Source organism: Pseudorca crassidens, chromosome 4 (assembly GCF_039906515.1).
Source record: "Pseudorca crassidens isolate mPseCra1 chromosome 4, mPseCra1.hap1, whole genome shotgun sequence".
NCBI classification, from domain to species: domain Eukaryota; kingdom Metazoa; phylum Chordata; class Mammalia; order Artiodactyla; family Delphinidae; genus Pseudorca; species Pseudorca crassidens.
Window position 1 is genome coordinate 34,244,217 of NC_090299.1, and position 19,255 is coordinate 34,263,471.

The following is a 19,255-nucleotide window of genomic DNA, read 5'->3' on the forward strand; positions in this document are numbered from 1 at the left end:
CCCGCCCGCCCCCTCCCCCGGCCTGCGCCTGCCTTTGTGTCTGCCTGTCACTTACCGGGGAACCCGACGAAGCTGATTCGGGAGAAGCACAAAGCCAGGACACAGATTTGCCCACAAATTCTCTCACACACATTCCCCAGGCTGGAAGGTACAGCCCATCGCAGAGCTGATGTACCTCGAGAAAAGTGGGTTCGGGTCTTATTGAGGGAACCAGAGAAACTATTCTTTCCTCTCTCGCTCGGCACCGCTAACAAAACGCGCGGACTTCAGGAAAAAACAAAACCCCACTGAGTGGACTCCTGTTCCACTCGCCTGACACTCGCTGAGCGCAGCCCCCGAAAAGGGGGACACGGGGCAGAAAGGGGCGGACGCAAACGCACACCCAGACTCAGAGCCCCAGCGGAGAAAAGGGTCGAAGACCACTCCGTCTGTGTTCTCCCCAGGGCGGGCGAGGATAAACCCGAGGCTCGTCTGCCTTCCACGAAGGGAGGGGGTGGGGAAGCTTCAAGGGGAAGGTCGTGCCCCCCACAGCTGAACTATTTTAGAAAGGAAAGCAGAGAAAAATCACTTTCCGGAGGATAAAAGGCCGGGAAAGCAGCCGGCCGGACTCACAAAGGTAAGTTTTCTGGGCGAGGAGGACACGAGCACTAGCAGGAGAGAGAGGAGGACACAGAACTACAGGTTTAAAGGGGGGTGGGGGGGAATTAAAACTATATTTGTCAGCCATGTTGAAGAGGCTCCAGTAATTTGTGAAGCTTCCCTCTTCCCTCTTGGTATTTGTGGGTGACACTGCAGGCTTTGCTCCCCAGTCCCCACAAGCCCGAGAGAAAGCGCAGGGGAGAGGAAAGGGAGAGTTTCGCGGCACAAGAGAAGCGCTCTGACCTCGTTCTCGTCCCTCAGCCTTGCAGCAATCCAGCAGTGGCAGTCGGGTCTCCTTTCTAACAAATCCTAAAGGGCAGCCATCTTGCTTCCTTCTGCTTCTCTACGAAAGCAGCCTAGCCTCCGCATCAATATTCATAAGGCAGTTTGACGTCTGTTCTCATCACTCGGCGGGGCCGGCGTCTCGGGGCGGCCGCGGCGAGGGGGCGGACGTGACTCGCATGCGAGCCGGGCCTGGGCGCGCGGCGCTCGCGAGGAGGCGGCGGGGCCGCCCGAGCTCTCGCCGCAGCCGCCGCTCTCCTCCTCCTCCTCCGCCTTCTCCGCCCCGCTTCCTCCTCCTCCTCCTCCGCCTCCTCCCCCTTCACCCGGCCGCCGCCTCCTCCGTCCCGGTCTCTGCCGCCGCCCCGGGACCCTCGGCCACGGCTCCCCGGGAATCGGCTCCCCGCCCCGGGGCTCCCCGCACAAAAGCCGGCGGCCCCTGGGGCCGAACGAGGGGGCGCGCGGTCGAGGCCGGGGCTGGGGAGCCAGCGTGGGGAGCCGTGGGCCCGGAGGAGCGCGGGGCGGGGGCACGCGGGGGAAGGTCCGGCCCCCGGGACCCTCTGATGGGTTTCCACTCCAGTGAAGGCGCGGGGCGGGCGCGAAGGGGGAGGTGGCGTGCGTCCCTGGCAGGAGGCTGCGAGACCCCAGCTTAACCTTTTAAACTTTTTGCTGGTACCGCACCCCACCGCCTCCTTAGAGTAGGTGGGCGCCGCCCCCGCCCCGACTCCCACCTCCTGGCAGGTATCCCCGCACACGCCCCCTCGCGCACCCACCCCCTGGTAGGTCCAACCGCCCCGCCTCGTCCCCGCTTTGGCATCCTCTCCACACAGTCGCTTTCATCTCGCTCAGCAGAAGCACTCCCCAGTTTCGCGGAGGGCATGCCCTTAGTGCTTTAGGGGCCTGTAGTTTTAAAGACTCGACAAATTAGGAATTTGACCCAGGCCCGCTTCTCCCCGCCCCGGCCCACCTTCTGTTTACTTTGGCCACGTGGGCTGGGAAGAAGGATTCACGCAGATCCGAGAGGGCTTTCGCACCAGTGACTCTCCACTTCGCGCTGGATTCGGTTGTAAGAAATAAATCTGCACTTTCAAATGCTTAAATTTACCCCCATAAGAGCCTCTATTTTGAAAAAATGTCCAGCCTTATAATTAAGTAATGACATCGACCCATAAAGAACTAAACGCCGAATGACGGACGCTCGATTTTCCCTGAAGTTCGGAATTCTATATAACCACTCGCATCCACTGACAGATTTTCTTTTCCATCACCGAGTAGTTTTACTTCTCTTTTTAATGCTTTTTTCCCCCTAATCATAAATTTTTTATGTGAAGATGAGATCCAGAACAAAGCCCACGTGAATTGGTATATCAGATGGTTTTTGAGATTTGCCCTCTATTAGAAGTTCTCACGTTACTGGCATTCAAATTTTAGATAGACGTCTTGGACACATCTTTTACGGGATCACTACATTGTGATCACGATACTCTTAAGTAAACACAAGTTATTTTGTGTAGCTCACGGTTTTTTGTCCGCAAATTTCTTTGGATGTCTTTACCTAATTTTATGAAATCGGAATATTTTCTCTTTGAAAAGGGTTAAAAAAAGGAACTCTTTGTATGTGTCACGTTGTTACTAAGAAGAGCGTTTGAAATGAAACGCTGTTTATTCCACTTTGAGACAAAGTTGACTTCGATTTCTGGTTTTGCACTAGACTAAGTAAAATCGTTCGTTTCCCTAAGCATTCATGTAAAATGAATTTCCATCTTTTCTAATTGTACACTAATGTGTCATTGAAGCCTTGGCAATTGCTAACGGACTTTAAGCTGTTTAAAAGGTGCCTTGTAATTTGTTTCTCAAGTCCAAAAAGTAAAGTTTTCCGAAGGCTGTGACGTACAGTTGTGCAGCGCACAGAACAGCAGAATTGTGGAAAGCGTGAGCTTTGGAGTCCACAGAGGCAGATGAATCTTGACTCCACGCTTATTAAATGTGTGACCTTGAGCGTGGTACTTAACCCTTTGTGTATGTCAGTTTCCTCACCTGTCAAACACCATCTAAAACAGTGCGGTTGTGAGGATTAACCATGACACTAAGTGCCCAGGTGGTTATTACTACTGGTTATTACTATTACCAGTCATAAGCCATCTACTTGCAAGAGTTTTTCTTGTTTAACTAGAAGTATAGAAGTAATTATGTCTTCCTACATTGAATAACATGGCAAATATTGTATTGGCATGTGTCTGATATAAACACCCGTATATGCCCTTATTTATATGATAATTGAGGAAATGGTCTGTAGGGTCACCTCCCTCTCATCTTTTAAACCTCTCTCTTTGTTGTAGCAGGTGGTTCTCGTCTACCTGGAGTCATACTTGGCTTGCAGTTGGTTTTGCAACAGGCCCTGAACCTTTTCTTGCCAACTTCTTCCTTTGCACCTCCACCCCACCCCACCCTTAACCACCATGACATTTGTTAATTGAAAATACCTTACTCCTCTTGGCTGTTATGACTTTTCAACAGCAAAAGGAAGTAAAATTCTAAAGGTCTCCAGGTGTAAAATATCTTAGTGAAATTTTGTATTGTTGATTTTTTAAACACCTCTTTCTTACTTGTTATTTCTGGGAAAGATAAGCTATAGTGAACGTTGTTGACTGGATATTAGTGGGTAATTCGGAGCAAGCTTTTATTAATTGTGTGCATTCTTAAGATTTCTCCTCTTACAGATGTGGATAATCTTTTTAAAAGATAATTTGCTGTTTTAACAGCAGTCAATTGCTATCAAACTCCTTACCATTTTCTTTCTTTTTTTTTTCTTCAACTAGAAAGACCAGCACTATTTCCACACAGAAAAATCCTTGCTTCCTTACCAGAGGAAAAAAAACTAATAGAACAAGTCCTACAACATGCTATTCTGTGTTAGAAAATTGACTTGATTGGGCTGGGTACCTGCTGTCTAACTCAATTGCTCGGTCTCTAAGCCTCATAGGGTGGAGGCAGCTTCCTGTCTGCTTTGTCCTTTAAAGAGCTGACAACAGGGCTTTCCTGGTGGCGCAGTGGTTAAGAATCCGCCTGCCAATGCTGGGGACACAAGTTCGAGTCCTTGTCCAGGAAGATCCCACATGCTGCGGAGCAACTAAGCCCATGTGCCACAACTACTGAGCCTGTGCTCTAGAGCCCGCGAGCCACAACTACTGAAACCCATGATCTGCGACAAGAGAAGCCACCGTAATGAGAAGCCTGCGCACCACAAAGAAGAGTAGCCCCCACTCTCCGCAACTAGAGAAACCCTGCGCGCAGCAACAAAGACCCAACGCAGCCAAAAATAAATAAATAAATAAATTTCTATTAAAAAGAAAAAGAGCTGACAATAGCAGCTTGCTTTACAATGCAAATTTCTTGTACTAACAAAAAAATAATAGGTGATTCTTAATTTCCTCCCCACCTGCAGAATAGGAAATGTTCTTTAAGGACTTGATTTTCTCTTTAACTGAGATGAGAGTTGTGGTGCATACACCTTTGAAAGAATTATAGTGGTTTAACAAAAACATTAAATCATGGCCTGTTGTTTCCCATCTCCAAAAACATATTTCTGAAGTATGACATGATAAAGATTCTCTCCATGCTTAAAAGACAATTGACCTTCAAACAGCACAGCAGTCATTGCTGGGAAGGGACTTTCTTGTTTCTTTTGTCTAGTGACATTACTGCACACCATACAAAGGTACATATTTAATATAAGTAGAATGCCAAGTTAAAAAAATCCCCAAGAGATGAAACATTTAGACAGAACACTTCAAATTATTGATATACATTATTATTAATACAGACCATCATTGTCTAAAGCCGAGGATCATAATATTATGAGATTCTTGATAGAGTCTCTTTTGTTAATATGATTTCTACTTTTTTCCTGACCTTGTTTCATATGGTTAATTTCTCTTTCTATCATTTGGAAATTTTAAAGAAATAGACACAACTGATATAATCCTAACACTCAAATCAGGAGCTTTCCAATGTGTGTGCTGATTTAATGGGGGTTAAAATGAAATGTTAGATGAAACTCAAAAGTTTAATCCTGTTAAAATATTGTCAAAGACGTTATAAGAAGAATATCAGGGGGACTTCCCTGGCGGACCAGTGGTTAAGACTCCAAGCTTCCACTGCAGGGAGCATGGGTTCAATCCCTGGTCAGGGAACTAAGATCCCACATGCCACGAGGTGTGGACAAAGAATATTAAGCTCATTAGTGAGACAGATCTCATGGAAGTGCCTCCAGAAGTATTGCAAATGTGTTGCTAATATCAATCTCTTTTCTTCTCATAAATTCTGAATTCACAGTCCAATAACTACTCTTCTTATTCTCATCCAACTTTGGTAACGCATTTAATATCCCACTTTCTTCTTTTTTTAAAATTAATTTATTTATATTTTATGTTTGGCTGCGTTGGGTCTTTGTTGCTGCACGTGGGCTTTCTCTAGTTGCGGTGAGCAGGGGATACTCTTCGTTATGGTGTGCGGGCTTCTCATGGCGGTGGCTTCTCTTGTTGTGGAGCACGGGCTCTAGGCGCACAGGCTTCAGTAGTTGTGGCACGCGGCTCAGTAGTTGTGGCTCGCGGACTCTAGAGCGCAGGCTCAGTAGTTGTGGCGCACGGGCTTAGTTGTTCCGTGGCATGTGGGATCTTCCTGGACCAGGGCTCGAACCCGTGTCCCCCGCATTGGCAGGTGGGTTTTTGACCACTGTGCCACCAGGGAAGTCCCCCACTTTCTTCTGATAGAGTAATTTTTCAGTTTCAGTGATAAACTTCAATAATGAAGTTTATTATATAGGATTTTATAGTTTTAAAAGCATTTTTGTACACTAATATTTTTGTGGTAAGGTGTACACTAACAGTTTAATATTCAAAATCATATGCCACATTAAAATGGCATATAATTCCTGTCTTATAAAAATGAAAATTGAGGCTAAGTGACTTTTCCTGCAATAGAGGATCACCTCTCAAACCCAAGTTTAGTGAATCCAAGATCAGGCCTTTTTCATTATACCCAAATTATCCTCATATCTTTTCCTGCTCATCTCCGTCTAAATTTTTCTCACCATTATTAGTACTAACTAGTATAAGAATCTTCCCTTCAAAACTCAAAATAATTTTCCATTATTCTGTTACTTAAGAAAAACAACTCAACACCTGCATTTACATATACATTTACTTGTTAAATACTGGCTATGTACCAAGCATTGTAATAATTCTTGTACATTTATTATCTTTTAATTTAATGCTTAGCATAACCAAATAAGGTAGGTAAAAGCTTATTGAGAATTAACAGTTGAGTGATTTGGTTGGGATTAAAGAGCTGGAACCAAGGTCTAAATCTAAACCTAGGTTTGTCTGATTCTAAAGCTCATGTCCTTGCAAGCCAAACTGTTCTGTCTCCCCAGTTTAGCAGATACAGATATCTATGTTTAATGCCATGATAAGTTTTTCACACAGTTAGGGTGTGTGTGTGGGGGGTTGTGTTTTGGGGTTTTGTTTTTGTTTTTTTTACAATAACATTAGTGTTCCCTATCTCTTCCTCATAAAACAAAAACAGAAACAAAAACTCTTGTCTAAACTTTTACTTGGTTTTTGTTTGTTTTTTTTGTTTGTTTTTTAATCATTTGCTTTCTACGCTGTTTCTTTTGTTTCCAATTGTATGCTAGAAGTTGGCATGCTTGAACTTTTTGGAATAATGATTATATTTGTGTAATAAACAAATGTGGTATCACACTCCTGCCCACTCCCCCCATCCCTATAACATATGTCTTAACCCCACTAACAGATTGTTTACAGATAAGTTCTGCTACCTGTTTCCAGTATTAGTGTGGTGAAAGGACGTTGCACCCTTGATCTGCTCCTGATTTCCTTGAATGACTTAGGGTTCATTCCCGCCAAACAGGGAAGCTGACAGGTGGAAAGAATGCCACCTACTGAAATTGTTCATAGGACATGGATCTTTGGGGATAAAATACTTAAAATGGGATGGCACTAAATCTTTCCATTGGGAAAATGAATGAGACTCACCTCTGGAGCTTTTGAAAAACACAAATAACTAGCTTGCACTTCTCTACCCCCAGCAGTGTCTTGGTTTAATTAACGAGGTCTGGGATGGGGCTAGAGTAACAATATTTTTCAAAAGATTCACGGATAATCAGATGTACAGCTCTGCTGAAAAATCGCGGGTATAGCTTAATGTGTAAAAATACGATGAAAACAATTAATGCTTACACATAATATTAATAGTTAATGGGCACAAAATGTTGTCATTCATGGAGCATCCCATGACAAAAAGCAAACAGTGGGTACCTCACTACAGTCTGGTGAAGCCCTCACACCTTTGCAAAGATGGAGCAAATTTGCCTGTGACTCCCTTTCTGTATTTCAGGTTGGTTAAATCCTTCTAAGTTCTCTTGTGTCAGGTTAAAAACAAACAAACAAACAACTCTCCTTTGAGGAAGAGATAAATAATTAGCAGCCAAAGAATGACCCAGATTATTACTAGTGAAAAGGAAAGAGCAGGGGAAAATGCAAGTGATAGGACTGATAGCCTGATGCAGTGGGGAGAAAGAAGTGTTGAAAGTTGCCTGAGTTCAACTTGAGAAGAATACTTAGGGATTTTTGTTCTAATAAAAAAAAATTCTATTGGTTGAGTTTCGTCACATTTTTCTAAAAACATTTAAACCATTCTTTAATCCAGGCAGACAGACAAATTGATTCTGATTTCTTTCTTTTTCCAAAATAATGGTCATGCAATAGTTTATGAATGTATTACAAGCAGCTAACTATTAGTGCAGTTCTTCCTGGAAGAAAGAGCTTTACAGATTAAACTAATTTTAGGTCCCCATGAGTTAAATTCTTCCCTTTCTTATGATATTCTATATGGAAAAGAAGGAAAAATAAAAAAGGAAGTAGGGTAGTTACTATTTGACATCCAATTTTCTTCAAATATTCTAAAGTGTGTTTTCATACTTTCTAGAGATGTGTGAGAAAAATCTAATGAGATCTGAATCAGTGCCAACTCAGAGCCTGTGGGAAGGCAGGGTAGTTTCCTGCAAAGATCTACACCACCAACCTCTGTTTAATTTGTTTTCTTATTTTATATCTTAGAGTACAATACTATTACTATTTGGCAGAAAGTCTCCTTGATCTGTCAGTAATTAGGCACGCCTCTAAGTTGAACATGGGTTGATTGCCAAGCAATTGTTCTGCATTTCACAATGACTTTAAGCCCCAAGAGAATAAAGTACATTTAAGTAGTGACCACAAAATAGGGGTTCCTGAAAGAAAAGTTGGAGTAGAAGGTGAAAAGAAACACACACACACACATTAAATCAGAACATCAAAAACACATGCTAAAGAAGCATTTCTTTGGGGGTCCCTAACATTTATTTCTCTGAAATCTTATGATCACTGACCCTAGTTAGACTGGGTGAGAGAGATAAGGAAGTGAGAACTATTGAAGAATGGTGTGCTTAGCACAGGGTTGGGAGATGTCAGGTGGGTGTGATCCTAGTGGTAATACTGATATACTTTAATAAAGGAGACTTTCCTGATTCTCCTTAAATCTTAAAACATTAATAGCTATTGTCTACTAGTGAACAAGAACCAAAAGAGTCTCTCTCTAAATTTAAAATCCAAAAAAGGCTAAAGTCATAATTTTGGTGGGTGAGGGCCACTGTTAAAGGTAAAAGTATCAACTCACAAAACAGATACTCAAAAAAATTTAGACAGAGAAACTAGTAAAAGCATACTTATTGGAATGTTAAACTCAGTCTGATATGAGTAAATGACATGGTTTAGGATTGTAGTCTAGACTCTACTACTAAAAAACCTACCCAAAATCTTTAACATACATTATCTCATTTAGTATTTACAATAATCTTTAAAATAGGTGAGACAGTTATGAATCCCATTTTATTTTATCTTATTTTTTAACACTAGGGAACATGTATTTAACACATGAGGGGACATGTCAGAGAGATTAAGTAACTTGCCCAGGATTACACAGCAGGTGATACATTCTGAGACTTAAGTCTTCTTCAGTATTCTTTCCACAAACCAAAGGGAAACAAATAAACCAACTTTAATTCCTTCCTGGGGGCAGAAAAGAAGCTCTGATCAACCTGTGACATTGTACCTTAGGCTGATACATTTGTGTTCCTTGCCTATGCTCACACAGGCAGAGCAGAATGCTACAGTAATGGAAACATTTAGGAAAAGTGTGTTTACTGTTTTTCGTTTATTTACTTGTTTATGTTTTAATGTAGGCCATCCACTGTGGTAGGAATTCTATTCATTCCAAATGTGAGGGGAAAGTTAATCTATTCCCTAAAAAACATTTCTAAGGGGAAGAATAACAAGTCAAGACACTTTGTCAGAAATTAAAAAAAAAAAAAAAAACTTTAGAAATGAAGGCTTGTTAGTCTCATTTTCCATTGCAAAATGGTTCATCTGAAGTTTCTAAACTGTCATAGGTTATGGTGATGCTTGAGATACTGATGTGTCATTTGTGTTTCAATTTCACATTCTTGAGAGGCAGCTTAATCAGCACATGACCATAACCAGAGTCAAATGGCATCGTTACAAGGGTTTGCTCAGGAAATCCTCAAATCACAGAAGGATCAGAAACGGATGGAAATACCATCGCAAAAACATCCCTTAAAAGGTGTAATAATAACGACATATCTGGTCATTCTTGTTTCACATTAGTGGTAGCATTTCCCAGGCTCTGCTTTCTCAGCCTTTAAGAAAGGCTATATTTAAAATTAAATTTAAATTAATTCTATATTTAAAATTAAACTTACATGGTGATGGCTCATTGCATTATTCTCACTTCAATATACTTCTTATTTTTTCTCTCATTCAGTGATATAACAGTGAACAAGATGTGTTCCCTGCTCTCCAAGAACTTATAGTCAAGTGGGAAAACAGACATGTAAACGGGCTGTGATAAAACACTCTGTGTTGTGTGCTGGGGTGCAGTCAGAAGGGTGCTTACCTCATGTTTGAAAGCTCAGAGCAAACCTCCCATGAAAGTAATATTTAAGCTAAGATCTTAAGGATGAATAGGAATTATTCAGGCCAAGTAGAAAGTCAGAGAAGAGTGCTCGGTGGAGATAAAAGAGTAAAAAGAGTATATGAAGAACCAGGGGCAGGAGAGAGCACGACATGTTTGAGGGGGAAAAAAAAAAAAAAAACCCACGTTCCAAATGACTTGTATAGGAAGTGAAGAGGGAGAGGGTGACTACTCAGGTTGTGGCCATGTGCAGGGACCAGACCATGGGGGTTAGTGACAGTCATGGTAAGGGGTTTGGGTTGTGGCCTAAGTGCAGTAGAAAGTCAATCATGGGTTTTAAGAGAGAAGAAAATGATCAGATTTGGATGTTGGAAATATCTCTCCAGTAGCACTAGGGAGAGTGGATTGAGAGAACACAGTAGCAGGGGCTAGAACACCAGTGGGGAGACAGGGGTAGTGACTTAGGGAAAATTAGAGTGGTCTTGAATTAGAGATTAGTCAATAGGAAGGAGAGAAATGGACAGGTACATGGGCGTCACAGAGGTAGAAGAAATGGAGCCTAGTAACTGCTTGGAAGCACGGAGAAGCAGAGGCGGGACTCCAGAATGTCACCCAGGTTTCTGACCTGGCTGGGGCAGTTGGTGGTGACTTTCACTGGAGATAGACATGACAGGAAGAGAAGAGGACCTGGAAGTGGGACTTTGAGAGCGGAGTAAAAAAGAAATCAGTGATCAAAACATTAAGTTCGAGGCACCTGAGGGACATCCATGGGGAGATGTGCAGTAAGCAGTTGGATGGTTGAGCCTGAAACCTAGGAAAAGGATTCAGACTGGAGTTTGAAATTTGTGAATCATCTGCAGACAGACGGCAGTTGAGGGAGATACCCTTACACTCTGAGTGAGAAGAAAAGTGGAGTTCTAGGACAGGACCCTCAGAGGGACACCCCCTGTGAAAGAAGAGGAGCCCCCAAAGGAGGAAACCAGAGGTGTGTGCTGTTGTGGGAACCAGGTTAAGGACTAGCCTCATGAACGAGGTCTGACCTGGTGAGCAGGGCCACATGCTAAGGAGCCGTCACCTGAGACGAGTAACGAGAAGTGCCTTGGGTATAGCAGTGGGGCATTCCTTGCAATCCTTGGCCAAGTGAGCTTCAGGAGAAGAGTCCTGGTGACAGAAGCCAGATTGCCTGAGGTTGAAGGATAAACAGGAAGTGAGGATGTGGAGATAGGGAGAGCCGATGTTTAAAGAAGGTTGGCTACAGAGAGAAGGAAGCAGATAGCAAAGAAGCTCCAGGGCGTTGTCGGATGGAGGAAAGAATGTCTTAAGACGGGAAAGACTCCAGCACGTTACTGATGGGAGAGAGCAGATTGAGGTGGGTGGTTAAAGATACAGGAAAGAAAAGAAAACTTACTGAACAAGGCCCCTGAAAAGTAGGGTCTTTTTTTTTTTTTTTTTTTGCAGTACGCGGGCCTCTCCCGTTGCGGAGCACAGGCTCCGGACACGCAGGCTCAGCGGCCATGGCTCACGGGCCCAGACGCTCCGCGGCATGTGGGATCTTCCCGGACCGGGGCACGAACCCGTGTCCCCTGCATCAGCAGGCGGACTCTCAACCACTGTGCAACCAGGGAAGCCCCAAGGTAGGGTCTTTTAAAATTCTGCTGACAAGCTGAGGAGGCGCATAGGCCTTACAAAGGAGGGGAGGACAATTGGTTTAGTGAGTTCATTTCATCGTGCCCTCCCTCCATCTCTCTCCCTCCCTAGTGGGCTTTGTAGATTTTCTTCACAAGTTTCATGGCTTTGGAGAGAAAGAGGAATGGGGTCTGTGAAATGTATTATGAATTAAATGCTGGTGGTTGGACAAGGCTGAGGTGGTATCTATAATATAACATAAATTTCTAGAAATCGGAGCTTCCTTCAAAACACAAGGGTGTATTATAAAACACTGCAGCTAATAAATACATACTAAAGGGACCCTACAGTGGAGGGACAATCTCCATCTGGGTGATGTGCAGTGATGGGTAAGGTTTCTAATCCATGCTTTGTACTATAATGGCAGCTCTGTGATCCAAGAATAATCATAAGAATATATACCAAATATTGATTGTCTACTGAGTGCTGAGCACAAAGTACATATTATTTTTATACTACAAGGATCCTGCAAGGTAGATATTTATTTTCAGTTTACAGGTAAGTAAAGGCTCAGAGAGAATAAATAAGTTTCTACAAAGAGCTGGTTAATGGCTCAACTAGCACCAGAACGAAGTTTATCTATTTCAGATTGTGAGCACTTTGCACTAAGTAACATGATGTATCTTTCAGAAATATCTTATTGAAAATTATTTTTGCTCCCGATTTCCCTCATAGTTATGTATTATTATGCAACTAAAATATCTTCTCTTTTAGATAATTGTGACCAACCAACCTAGGAAAAAATTGGTATTGGTGTGCAAGGGAGAGGGAGTTGGGGACAATCTAGATCCAGACATATAGAGATTAATGAGAGAAAAGGAATGATTTCCAACATCACATATTCCTTCAGCTTGCCTATTTCCTGCATGCCGCAACTAAAGATCCCGCATGCCGCAACGAAGATCCCACGGGCGGCAACCAAAACCCAGTGCAGCTAAATAAATAAATAAATATTTTAAAGGTACAGAGATATTTTGTCTGCCCAGACCTGAAAGTAATTACACAACTAAACACTTAAATTGCGATTATGACAGGCACTACAAAGAAAAGGTTCGGAGGCTGTGGGGGAAGGTACAAGGAAGGATGCAACCCAGTTTAGAAGTCAACTTGAGCTTTCCTTGAGGAAGTGATAATTGGGCTGACTTTTGAAAAATAACTAGAAATGAACCAATCAAATGGGGTGTGGGGAGAGGAGTCTTGTTTCGGGCAGAGGGAATTGCATATGGGAAAGGCCCAAAGCAGAAATGGATGTATCATAAGGCCAGTGTGGCTGCAGCCCAATGAGTAAGTAGGAGAATACAATCAATGAGGCTGAAGATAGGCAGGGACCAGGACATACAAGGCCTTGTAGGTCACATTGAATCTGTTTTGGTCATTATATATTGAATTAAACTGCTCAGGATCCATCCTCACTTTTGTCAGAGAATGATACTATGATTTATCCTTGGGAAACTCTAAGCAGATAGGGTAGGGGAAAAAAAGAACCAGGCATGGCTTTCTTGACAGTAGAGAGGCCATCTTTGGCCTAATCCATTTTGTGAGCTAAGCCTGGCCACAATGCTTGCCTTTGAATAGGTCTCAGTAGTAATTATCTTAAGAGAGCACAAGGACAAACTTCTCAGGCAAAAGAAGTAACCATAGCAAAGAGAATATATCAGTTGTAAAGACCCCCAGTTCTATTTCAACGGTAAAGATTAGCCTGAAGCTCTCAACCACCAGATCACCCTGAACCTAAGGGATGATGATGTTGACCTTTTCAGACCCTCATGACTTCAATCAACTAAGGCTTGGACTCTGTCAACTGCTCAAGTCTCTGTCAACTGCTCTGTCAACTGCCAATGGTACATGAATATGCATGTACCATTAGCTTAAAACTTCCCCAGTTTTGCTGTCTGGGGAGACACTGCTTTGGAAAGATCCCCGGTGTTCTCCTTACTTGCTGCAAGAGATAATAAATCCTTCCTTCTCCCAGTCTTTGGCTTGGTTGTGTCTTTTGGCTCAACATCCATCAAGAGGCGAACTCAGTTTTTTGGGTAAAGAGCCAGTCTTCAAACCATGAGGTTTAGGCAGAGCCAGTCTACCTTCAGCTTCAAATGTGGGCCTGTGTTGAAGTAGCCGTGGCTAATCAGAGAATAACTTCCTGCTCTCCCCACAGGAATTGTTGAGAGAGGGAAACATGCAACCCAAGCCAGGCCAATCAGAACCAATAAGGCCAACTCTGAGACTTTTGCTGGTGGTGTTGGCTATTGCTACCAGAGGGAAAAGCTCAGTTCTCTCAAAGGAGATGTCTCTCTGTAGCCAACACAGAGGAGAGTAGTGCTGAGAGATTATGTCCAGTTAATATCGCTGAATAGATCTGCTCCATAACTTTTCGGGTTTGTGAGCCGGTAAATTCCTCTTACCAGGCAAGCCCGTTTGAGCTATATTTTAGTAACTTAGAACTGGAGGTGTCTTGATCTATTATTATTTTTTTTAAGTGGTAGAAGAATCAAAGTGTGGTGACAGCTAAAGTGTGGAATTAGCTGGGTGGAGGTAGGAAAGAGGCAACGAGGACCTCTTTCTGTTACCTGAAAACTGGGTTCACCTTGTTATTGAACCAAACTTGGGTCCCCTCACCCATGCACAATAAAACCAATCTACTGACACTGGATTGTGGTGAAGGAAAGTGCAGCTTTATTGTAAAGGCACCAATACAAGGAGGGTGGGTGGCTTGTGCTCTAAAACCCCAAACTCCTTGGTGGTTTTCAGGGAGAAGTTTTTATAGGGAAAATTTGGGGTGAGGGCTGCAGGGTGTGCGGCTTTCTTCTGATTGGTTGGTACAGGGCTGTGTTCTAGGAGTCGTGTACTCAGCCTGAAATTACCATCCTCCACCTGAGTGGGGGCCTTAGTTCCTGCAGAAGATATTGTTATATATACTCCTTGAGGAGGAACCGGGACCCTGCCCCAAGGCTGCACTATTGTTTCTTGACTGCTCCTCCCTTGTCTCTGCATTCCCTCCCTTCTGTGATTAGTAACTGTTTGACTCTACACTTTGGAACTCAGGGAAGGTGAAGGAGGCTGAATGAAGCCTATTTCCTACAAATAAGAAATGGGAGACACGGAAAGTACTTGTACCTGGGAGGACCCTACAGGGTCCTGCTCCATTTCAGCCTCTTGGTGGATGTCAAGCCAAAAGCCACAACCAAGCGAAAGATCAGGAGAAGGAAAGATTTATTACTTGCAGCCAGTAAGGAGAACACCGGTCCAAAGCAGTCTCTCCCCAAACAGCAAAATTGGGACAGAATCCAACTTCAGTTGATCAAAGTAGTGAGGGTCAGAAAAGGTCAACATCATCACTCCTTAGATTCCAATTGATCTGGCGGTTGAGCACCTGAGTTGGGGGGTGGGGGTGGGGTGTGGATTTAAATTCTGTAAAACAGCTCAAGACAGTGCTTGATGCTAGTCTTTACCATCAAAATAGAACCTGGCATCTTTACAACTGATTTGTTATCTTTGTTATTTCTCTTGCCTGATAAGTTTGTCCTGCTGTTCTCTTAAGATCCTTATTACTGAGACCCATTCAAGGGCAAGAATTGTGGCCAGGCTTAGATCAAAAAAATGTCATAGGCCAAAATGGCTTCTCTTCTGTCAGGAAAGCCATGCCTGGTTCTCTTTCTCCAAGGATCCCCTACCCTATCTGCTTACATTTCTTTAGCTGAGAAGTGAAACACAACAGTTGATTAACTTGTTATCTGTGGTATCTTGGGACTCAGAGTATGGGCCTCCTGAGACTGGAGATTAGAAGATATGTTCTTTTTTTTTTTTTCTTTAGATAGTAATGTACTGGTTCTTTATTTATTTTAAAACTTTTTATTTTATATTGGAGTATAGCCAGTTAACAATGTTGTAATAATTTCAGATGCATAGCAAAGGGGCTCTGCCACACATATGCCTGTATCCATTCTCCACCAAACTCCTCTCCCATCCAGGCTGCCACATAACATTGAGCAGAGTTCCCTGTGCTATACAGTAGGTCCTTGTTGGTTATCCATCTTAAATATAGCAGTGTTGTACTGGTTCTTTTTTTGTGAGGTTTAGTGAGGTCGTTTAAGAAAGGGACAAGCTGCAGTTAAAGCTGGTTTGTCTGGGAGCAGTGAAAACACTAAGAGCAGCCCTTTAGCCCTTGTCCTGAAATCCCAAATGACTAGGAGTCAGAAACTTTATAACTGTTTGGAGTTTGAAAAGTAAAGTCCTCTGTTCCAGTCTAAATTTAGTGCTAGCAAAAGTGGGGAGAGTAGAATGAAATCAGAAGATAAGATTGAAATCAGGAGCTGCACCCACCTCTGTTGACAAAACATCAAGGTTAATTGTTAGAAGACAGAAACCACCCCTTTAGGATCTAGAATCAAGGATTAGGCCTCAGTACCAATGCTGGCTTTCGTTGCTAACTCCCTGAATTTATAGGAAACAAATAGATTGTAGAGTTTACTAAACTTTTAAGGAACTTGGGTTTCCAGAGAAACTCAAACACCCATAAACTGAGGGCTGTGATTGCTCAACCCCTAAGGCAGTACTAGGGATCCTAAACCCACACTAACAGAAATAGCACCAGTAGTAGAGTGTGATGACCAGAAAGTAAAAACTCCCCAGTGCCTTTCTCACCGATGGCCATAGAGGACATATTACACGGGAGGTTATCCCCGAAGACAGATTCCAGAGTAGACAAAAGGGGTCCTCAAGAAATTCACTCCAGAGCCAAGGCAAGGGATTGCTCTACTCCTGTCCTGCAAATAGTCCATTGCGTGCCACCCCTCCTCCCATTTCCCCTTTTTCAAATAGAAGTTTTTATGGTATTTTGTTTCTTCCTCACAAATATACATTGTTTGTTGGAGATGATTAAATGTATCATTTTACAATAGGTTTCTGAACCAGGAGGAATGCACATTAACAAGAGAGTCTAGACTCAGTCTGGTTGCAGTAACTGGGTAACACTTGAATGGTGCTAGTACATATGCTTTTGATTCCATATGATATTATTGCTTAATGTAGGCTTGGGGAATTTTGAATTGTTAGGTATAAGAAAAAGATGTGTGGATGTTGTGCAGTCAGGAGGTGAACTATAGTAAACATCTGTGTTTTGACCTATCAGGAATCTATTTCTTCTAGGTCCACCCCCTAATTTTCCCAGAGGAACTACTCTTAACTTTCATTACATGTGACCAGGTGAATCTGACTTTACTTTCAGCTTCAGACATGGCCTATCAGAACATTGTAAACCTCTGACTTTAGTGATTGGTTCTGGACATCCTAACCACATGTTGGTATCTAGGCCAGTTAAATCAAAAGCAACAAAACAGTTCTGGGGCTGGGGAAGAGGCTTTTTTTTTTTTTTTTCTGTTGGGATTGTTGTTAATATAGAATATAGGCCTGAGTTTTTTTTATCACCTATTGTAAATGAAGAACCTGCCTGACAATAAAGCTAAAATAGACCAAATAAGAGCATTTGACCCATGTGAGTCACCTCATCTAGCTGAACTTAAAAATAATCTATCCTTGAATTTTTCTTTATGTGAGTCAATCCCCCCCACCCCACTTCCCACTTTCTTGGGGGTAATCTAGTTTATGCTGGGTTTATTTCCTTACTAATTGAATGAACCTTTAACCCAAGAGCAATGGGAAGTCATGACTGGATTTAATCAGGGATGTGATCATATTTGAGATTTTTGAAGAGCAAGTTTTGTTTGAGTAACTCTTCTTGAAGGAGCACCAATAAAATGTTTCCCATTTCATTCCCAAAAAGTAATGAGGGGAAAGAATCAGTCGGCTAACTGTTGTACCTATATTAGTACCCAGTGTGTGTAGCGAGACCAAATCTAACTGTGATTAGGCGTCACTGAGGACAAGGCAGATGAGTATTGTACACACATTGTTACATTACTCTTCTTTAGTGTCTACTATTTGATCTCCCTTCATTTGGCATAGAATTGTATCCATGTATATTTTTGTACATTCACCAGCCAGTTAGCATTTCATAGATGAAATGACTAAGGTTCTGGCTCATTCTCTGTTTGTGAACTGAAAATTTGAAAAGATAGTTGGTAGGACTCCTATTTCTTTTCCAAGATAGAAATATAGTAAGCATTTGTCATGAAAACATGGAAGAGAATAGGCCCACCAATTGCTATAATTACCTATAGCAAGATGAAGAATGATTTATTAGCATTAATTATGTCACATGTACATATATTAATTAAGACTAAGAAGAAATGCTGGAACTTTTCTAATGAAGTTAGAAGTGTTCTGGCTGTCTTCCATCACTTAAACTGTTTTTTTTTTTATTCTTTTAATCTTAGTCAATGGGTAAAAGTAAAGTATACAACTTGTAGATCACATTTTAAATGTTACTGCTCTCCACTTCAACTCCTTTCCCTACTGTAGGCTGGATTGTGGACATGATGGTAAGAGCCAGTGTTGACCATGGGCCATGCAGATGAGGACAACCCTCTAGAAGAGGCAGAGCAACGAGGCAGAAGTAACCTGGATCCCTTAATGACCACCTGGATTGGAGCCACCTCCCTACCCAAGACCACCCATGAGAAATAAATAAATCCTGTTGTATCTAAAGCATTGTATTTTGGTGGCTCTTTATTACATCAATTTAGCATGTACACCCATAAAATACAACGGATTATTTCCAAATAATGAGTGTGTGTATGTGTATGTGTGTGTATGTGTGTGTGTGTGTTTGTAGCAGATTAGGTGACCAAAAACGAAAGAAAAATCCAACTTTTCCTTTATTCTCATGATTTAGAGGGAGTGTCCTCTATGGCAATGGTTGTCAAACTTTAGAATGCATAAAGATTTCCTGGGAAGCTTCTTTAAAAAGATGATTCTGGATTCTATTCCCAGAGATTCTCATCTACTAGGGCTGGAGTATGGTCCAGGAGTCTGCATTTTTAAACAAGCCTCCCAGATAACTCTGATACAAGTGGCCTGAGAACTTTATGTGTAGAAGATCTGTCAACACTATCCATGATAAACTGTGTGTGCTTTATAAAAAGTAGGGATATGTAACAGACTAACAAGTGTATTTCTAAATTCATAATTTGGGGGGCACAAAAATTTAATTTGATTAATCAGTTTATGTAAAGGTAATGATCTTAGAAACTGTTACTCTTTTAAAGTTAGTTTGAACTTAATTCTATCTAAGATATAGACAGAACTTGAAACATTTAATTCTGCATGTTCTAAAAATGGACTTGAACTATGCTAAAATTATAAACAATGATTCAATTATAGGAAGTGACTGAAAATCTGAAATTTATATCAGAAAGATATAAAGCAAGAGATAGACTTTTTGCTGCAATATTCAGTTCTGTAGGGATGAAACAGAAGTTCTAAACCTTCACTTAAACAAATTTAAGGATAGAATGACAAGCTTAGTATTCAATTCTTAGATGTTTCTATAACTTTCTGAAGCAGAAAGGTATAAGAAAACAGGTGAGAAAAATGAAAGGAAATGCTAAACTAGGCCCCTCTCACTTCAAATCCTCAAGTCTAAAAAAAGGTTTAAGAAAAATTTTTAATCTAATTATGCCTTGGTGGAAAACAAGAGCCAGCCAGG

At 42.0% G+C, this 19,255-nt stretch overlaps 2 protein-coding genes and 1 long non-coding RNA gene across 9 annotated transcripts in view; 2 read left to right on the forward strand and 1 right to left on the reverse strand.

Annotated features, from left to right (window-relative positions):
• TET2 (tet methylcytosine dioxygenase 2) overlaps positions 1-1,153 on the reverse strand; it is a 134,008-nt gene extending 132,855 nt beyond the window's left edge. For 2 of the 6 annotated variants that reach the window (XR_010942906.1, XM_067735438.1), the window contains exon 1: positions 883-1,153. The gene's annotated coding sequence lies outside the window, so the exon portion shown is untranslated. Of the gene's footprint in view, positions 1-55; positions 167-882 lie in introns of all 6 variants that reach the window. The other 4 variants (XM_067735435.1, XM_067735436.1, XM_067735434.1 and 1 more) reach the window with 4 other exon arrangements.
• On the forward strand, positions 22-18,255 carry LOC137223528 (uncharacterized). Of its 2 annotated transcripts, XR_010942908.1 has the most exons (3): positions 22-616; positions 11,425-11,600; positions 18,070-18,255. It is a non-coding gene; the product is annotated as an uncharacterized lncRNA (long non-coding RNA). The 2 variants fall into 2 exon arrangements; XR_010942907.1 differs by lacking the exon at positions 11,425-11,600.
• On the forward strand, positions 1,101-4,285 carry LOC137224121 (RING finger protein 215). The gene is made up of 2 exons (XM_067737114.1): positions 1,101-1,984; positions 3,738-4,285. The coding sequence occupies exon 1, from the start codon at positions 1,101-1,103 to the stop codon at positions 1,569-1,571; it is 471 nt and encodes a 156-aa protein (XP_067593215.1). The 3' UTR covers positions 1,572-1,984; positions 3,738-4,285.
• Positions 18,256-19,255: the final 1,000 nt, after the last annotated feature.

Bases quoted from the DNA above. Each gene is read 5' to 3' on its own strand.
- LOC137224121 (XM_067737114.1), top strand. From the start codon at position 1,101: ATGCGAGCCGGGCCTGGGCGCGCGGCGCTCGCGAGGAGGCGGCGGGGC.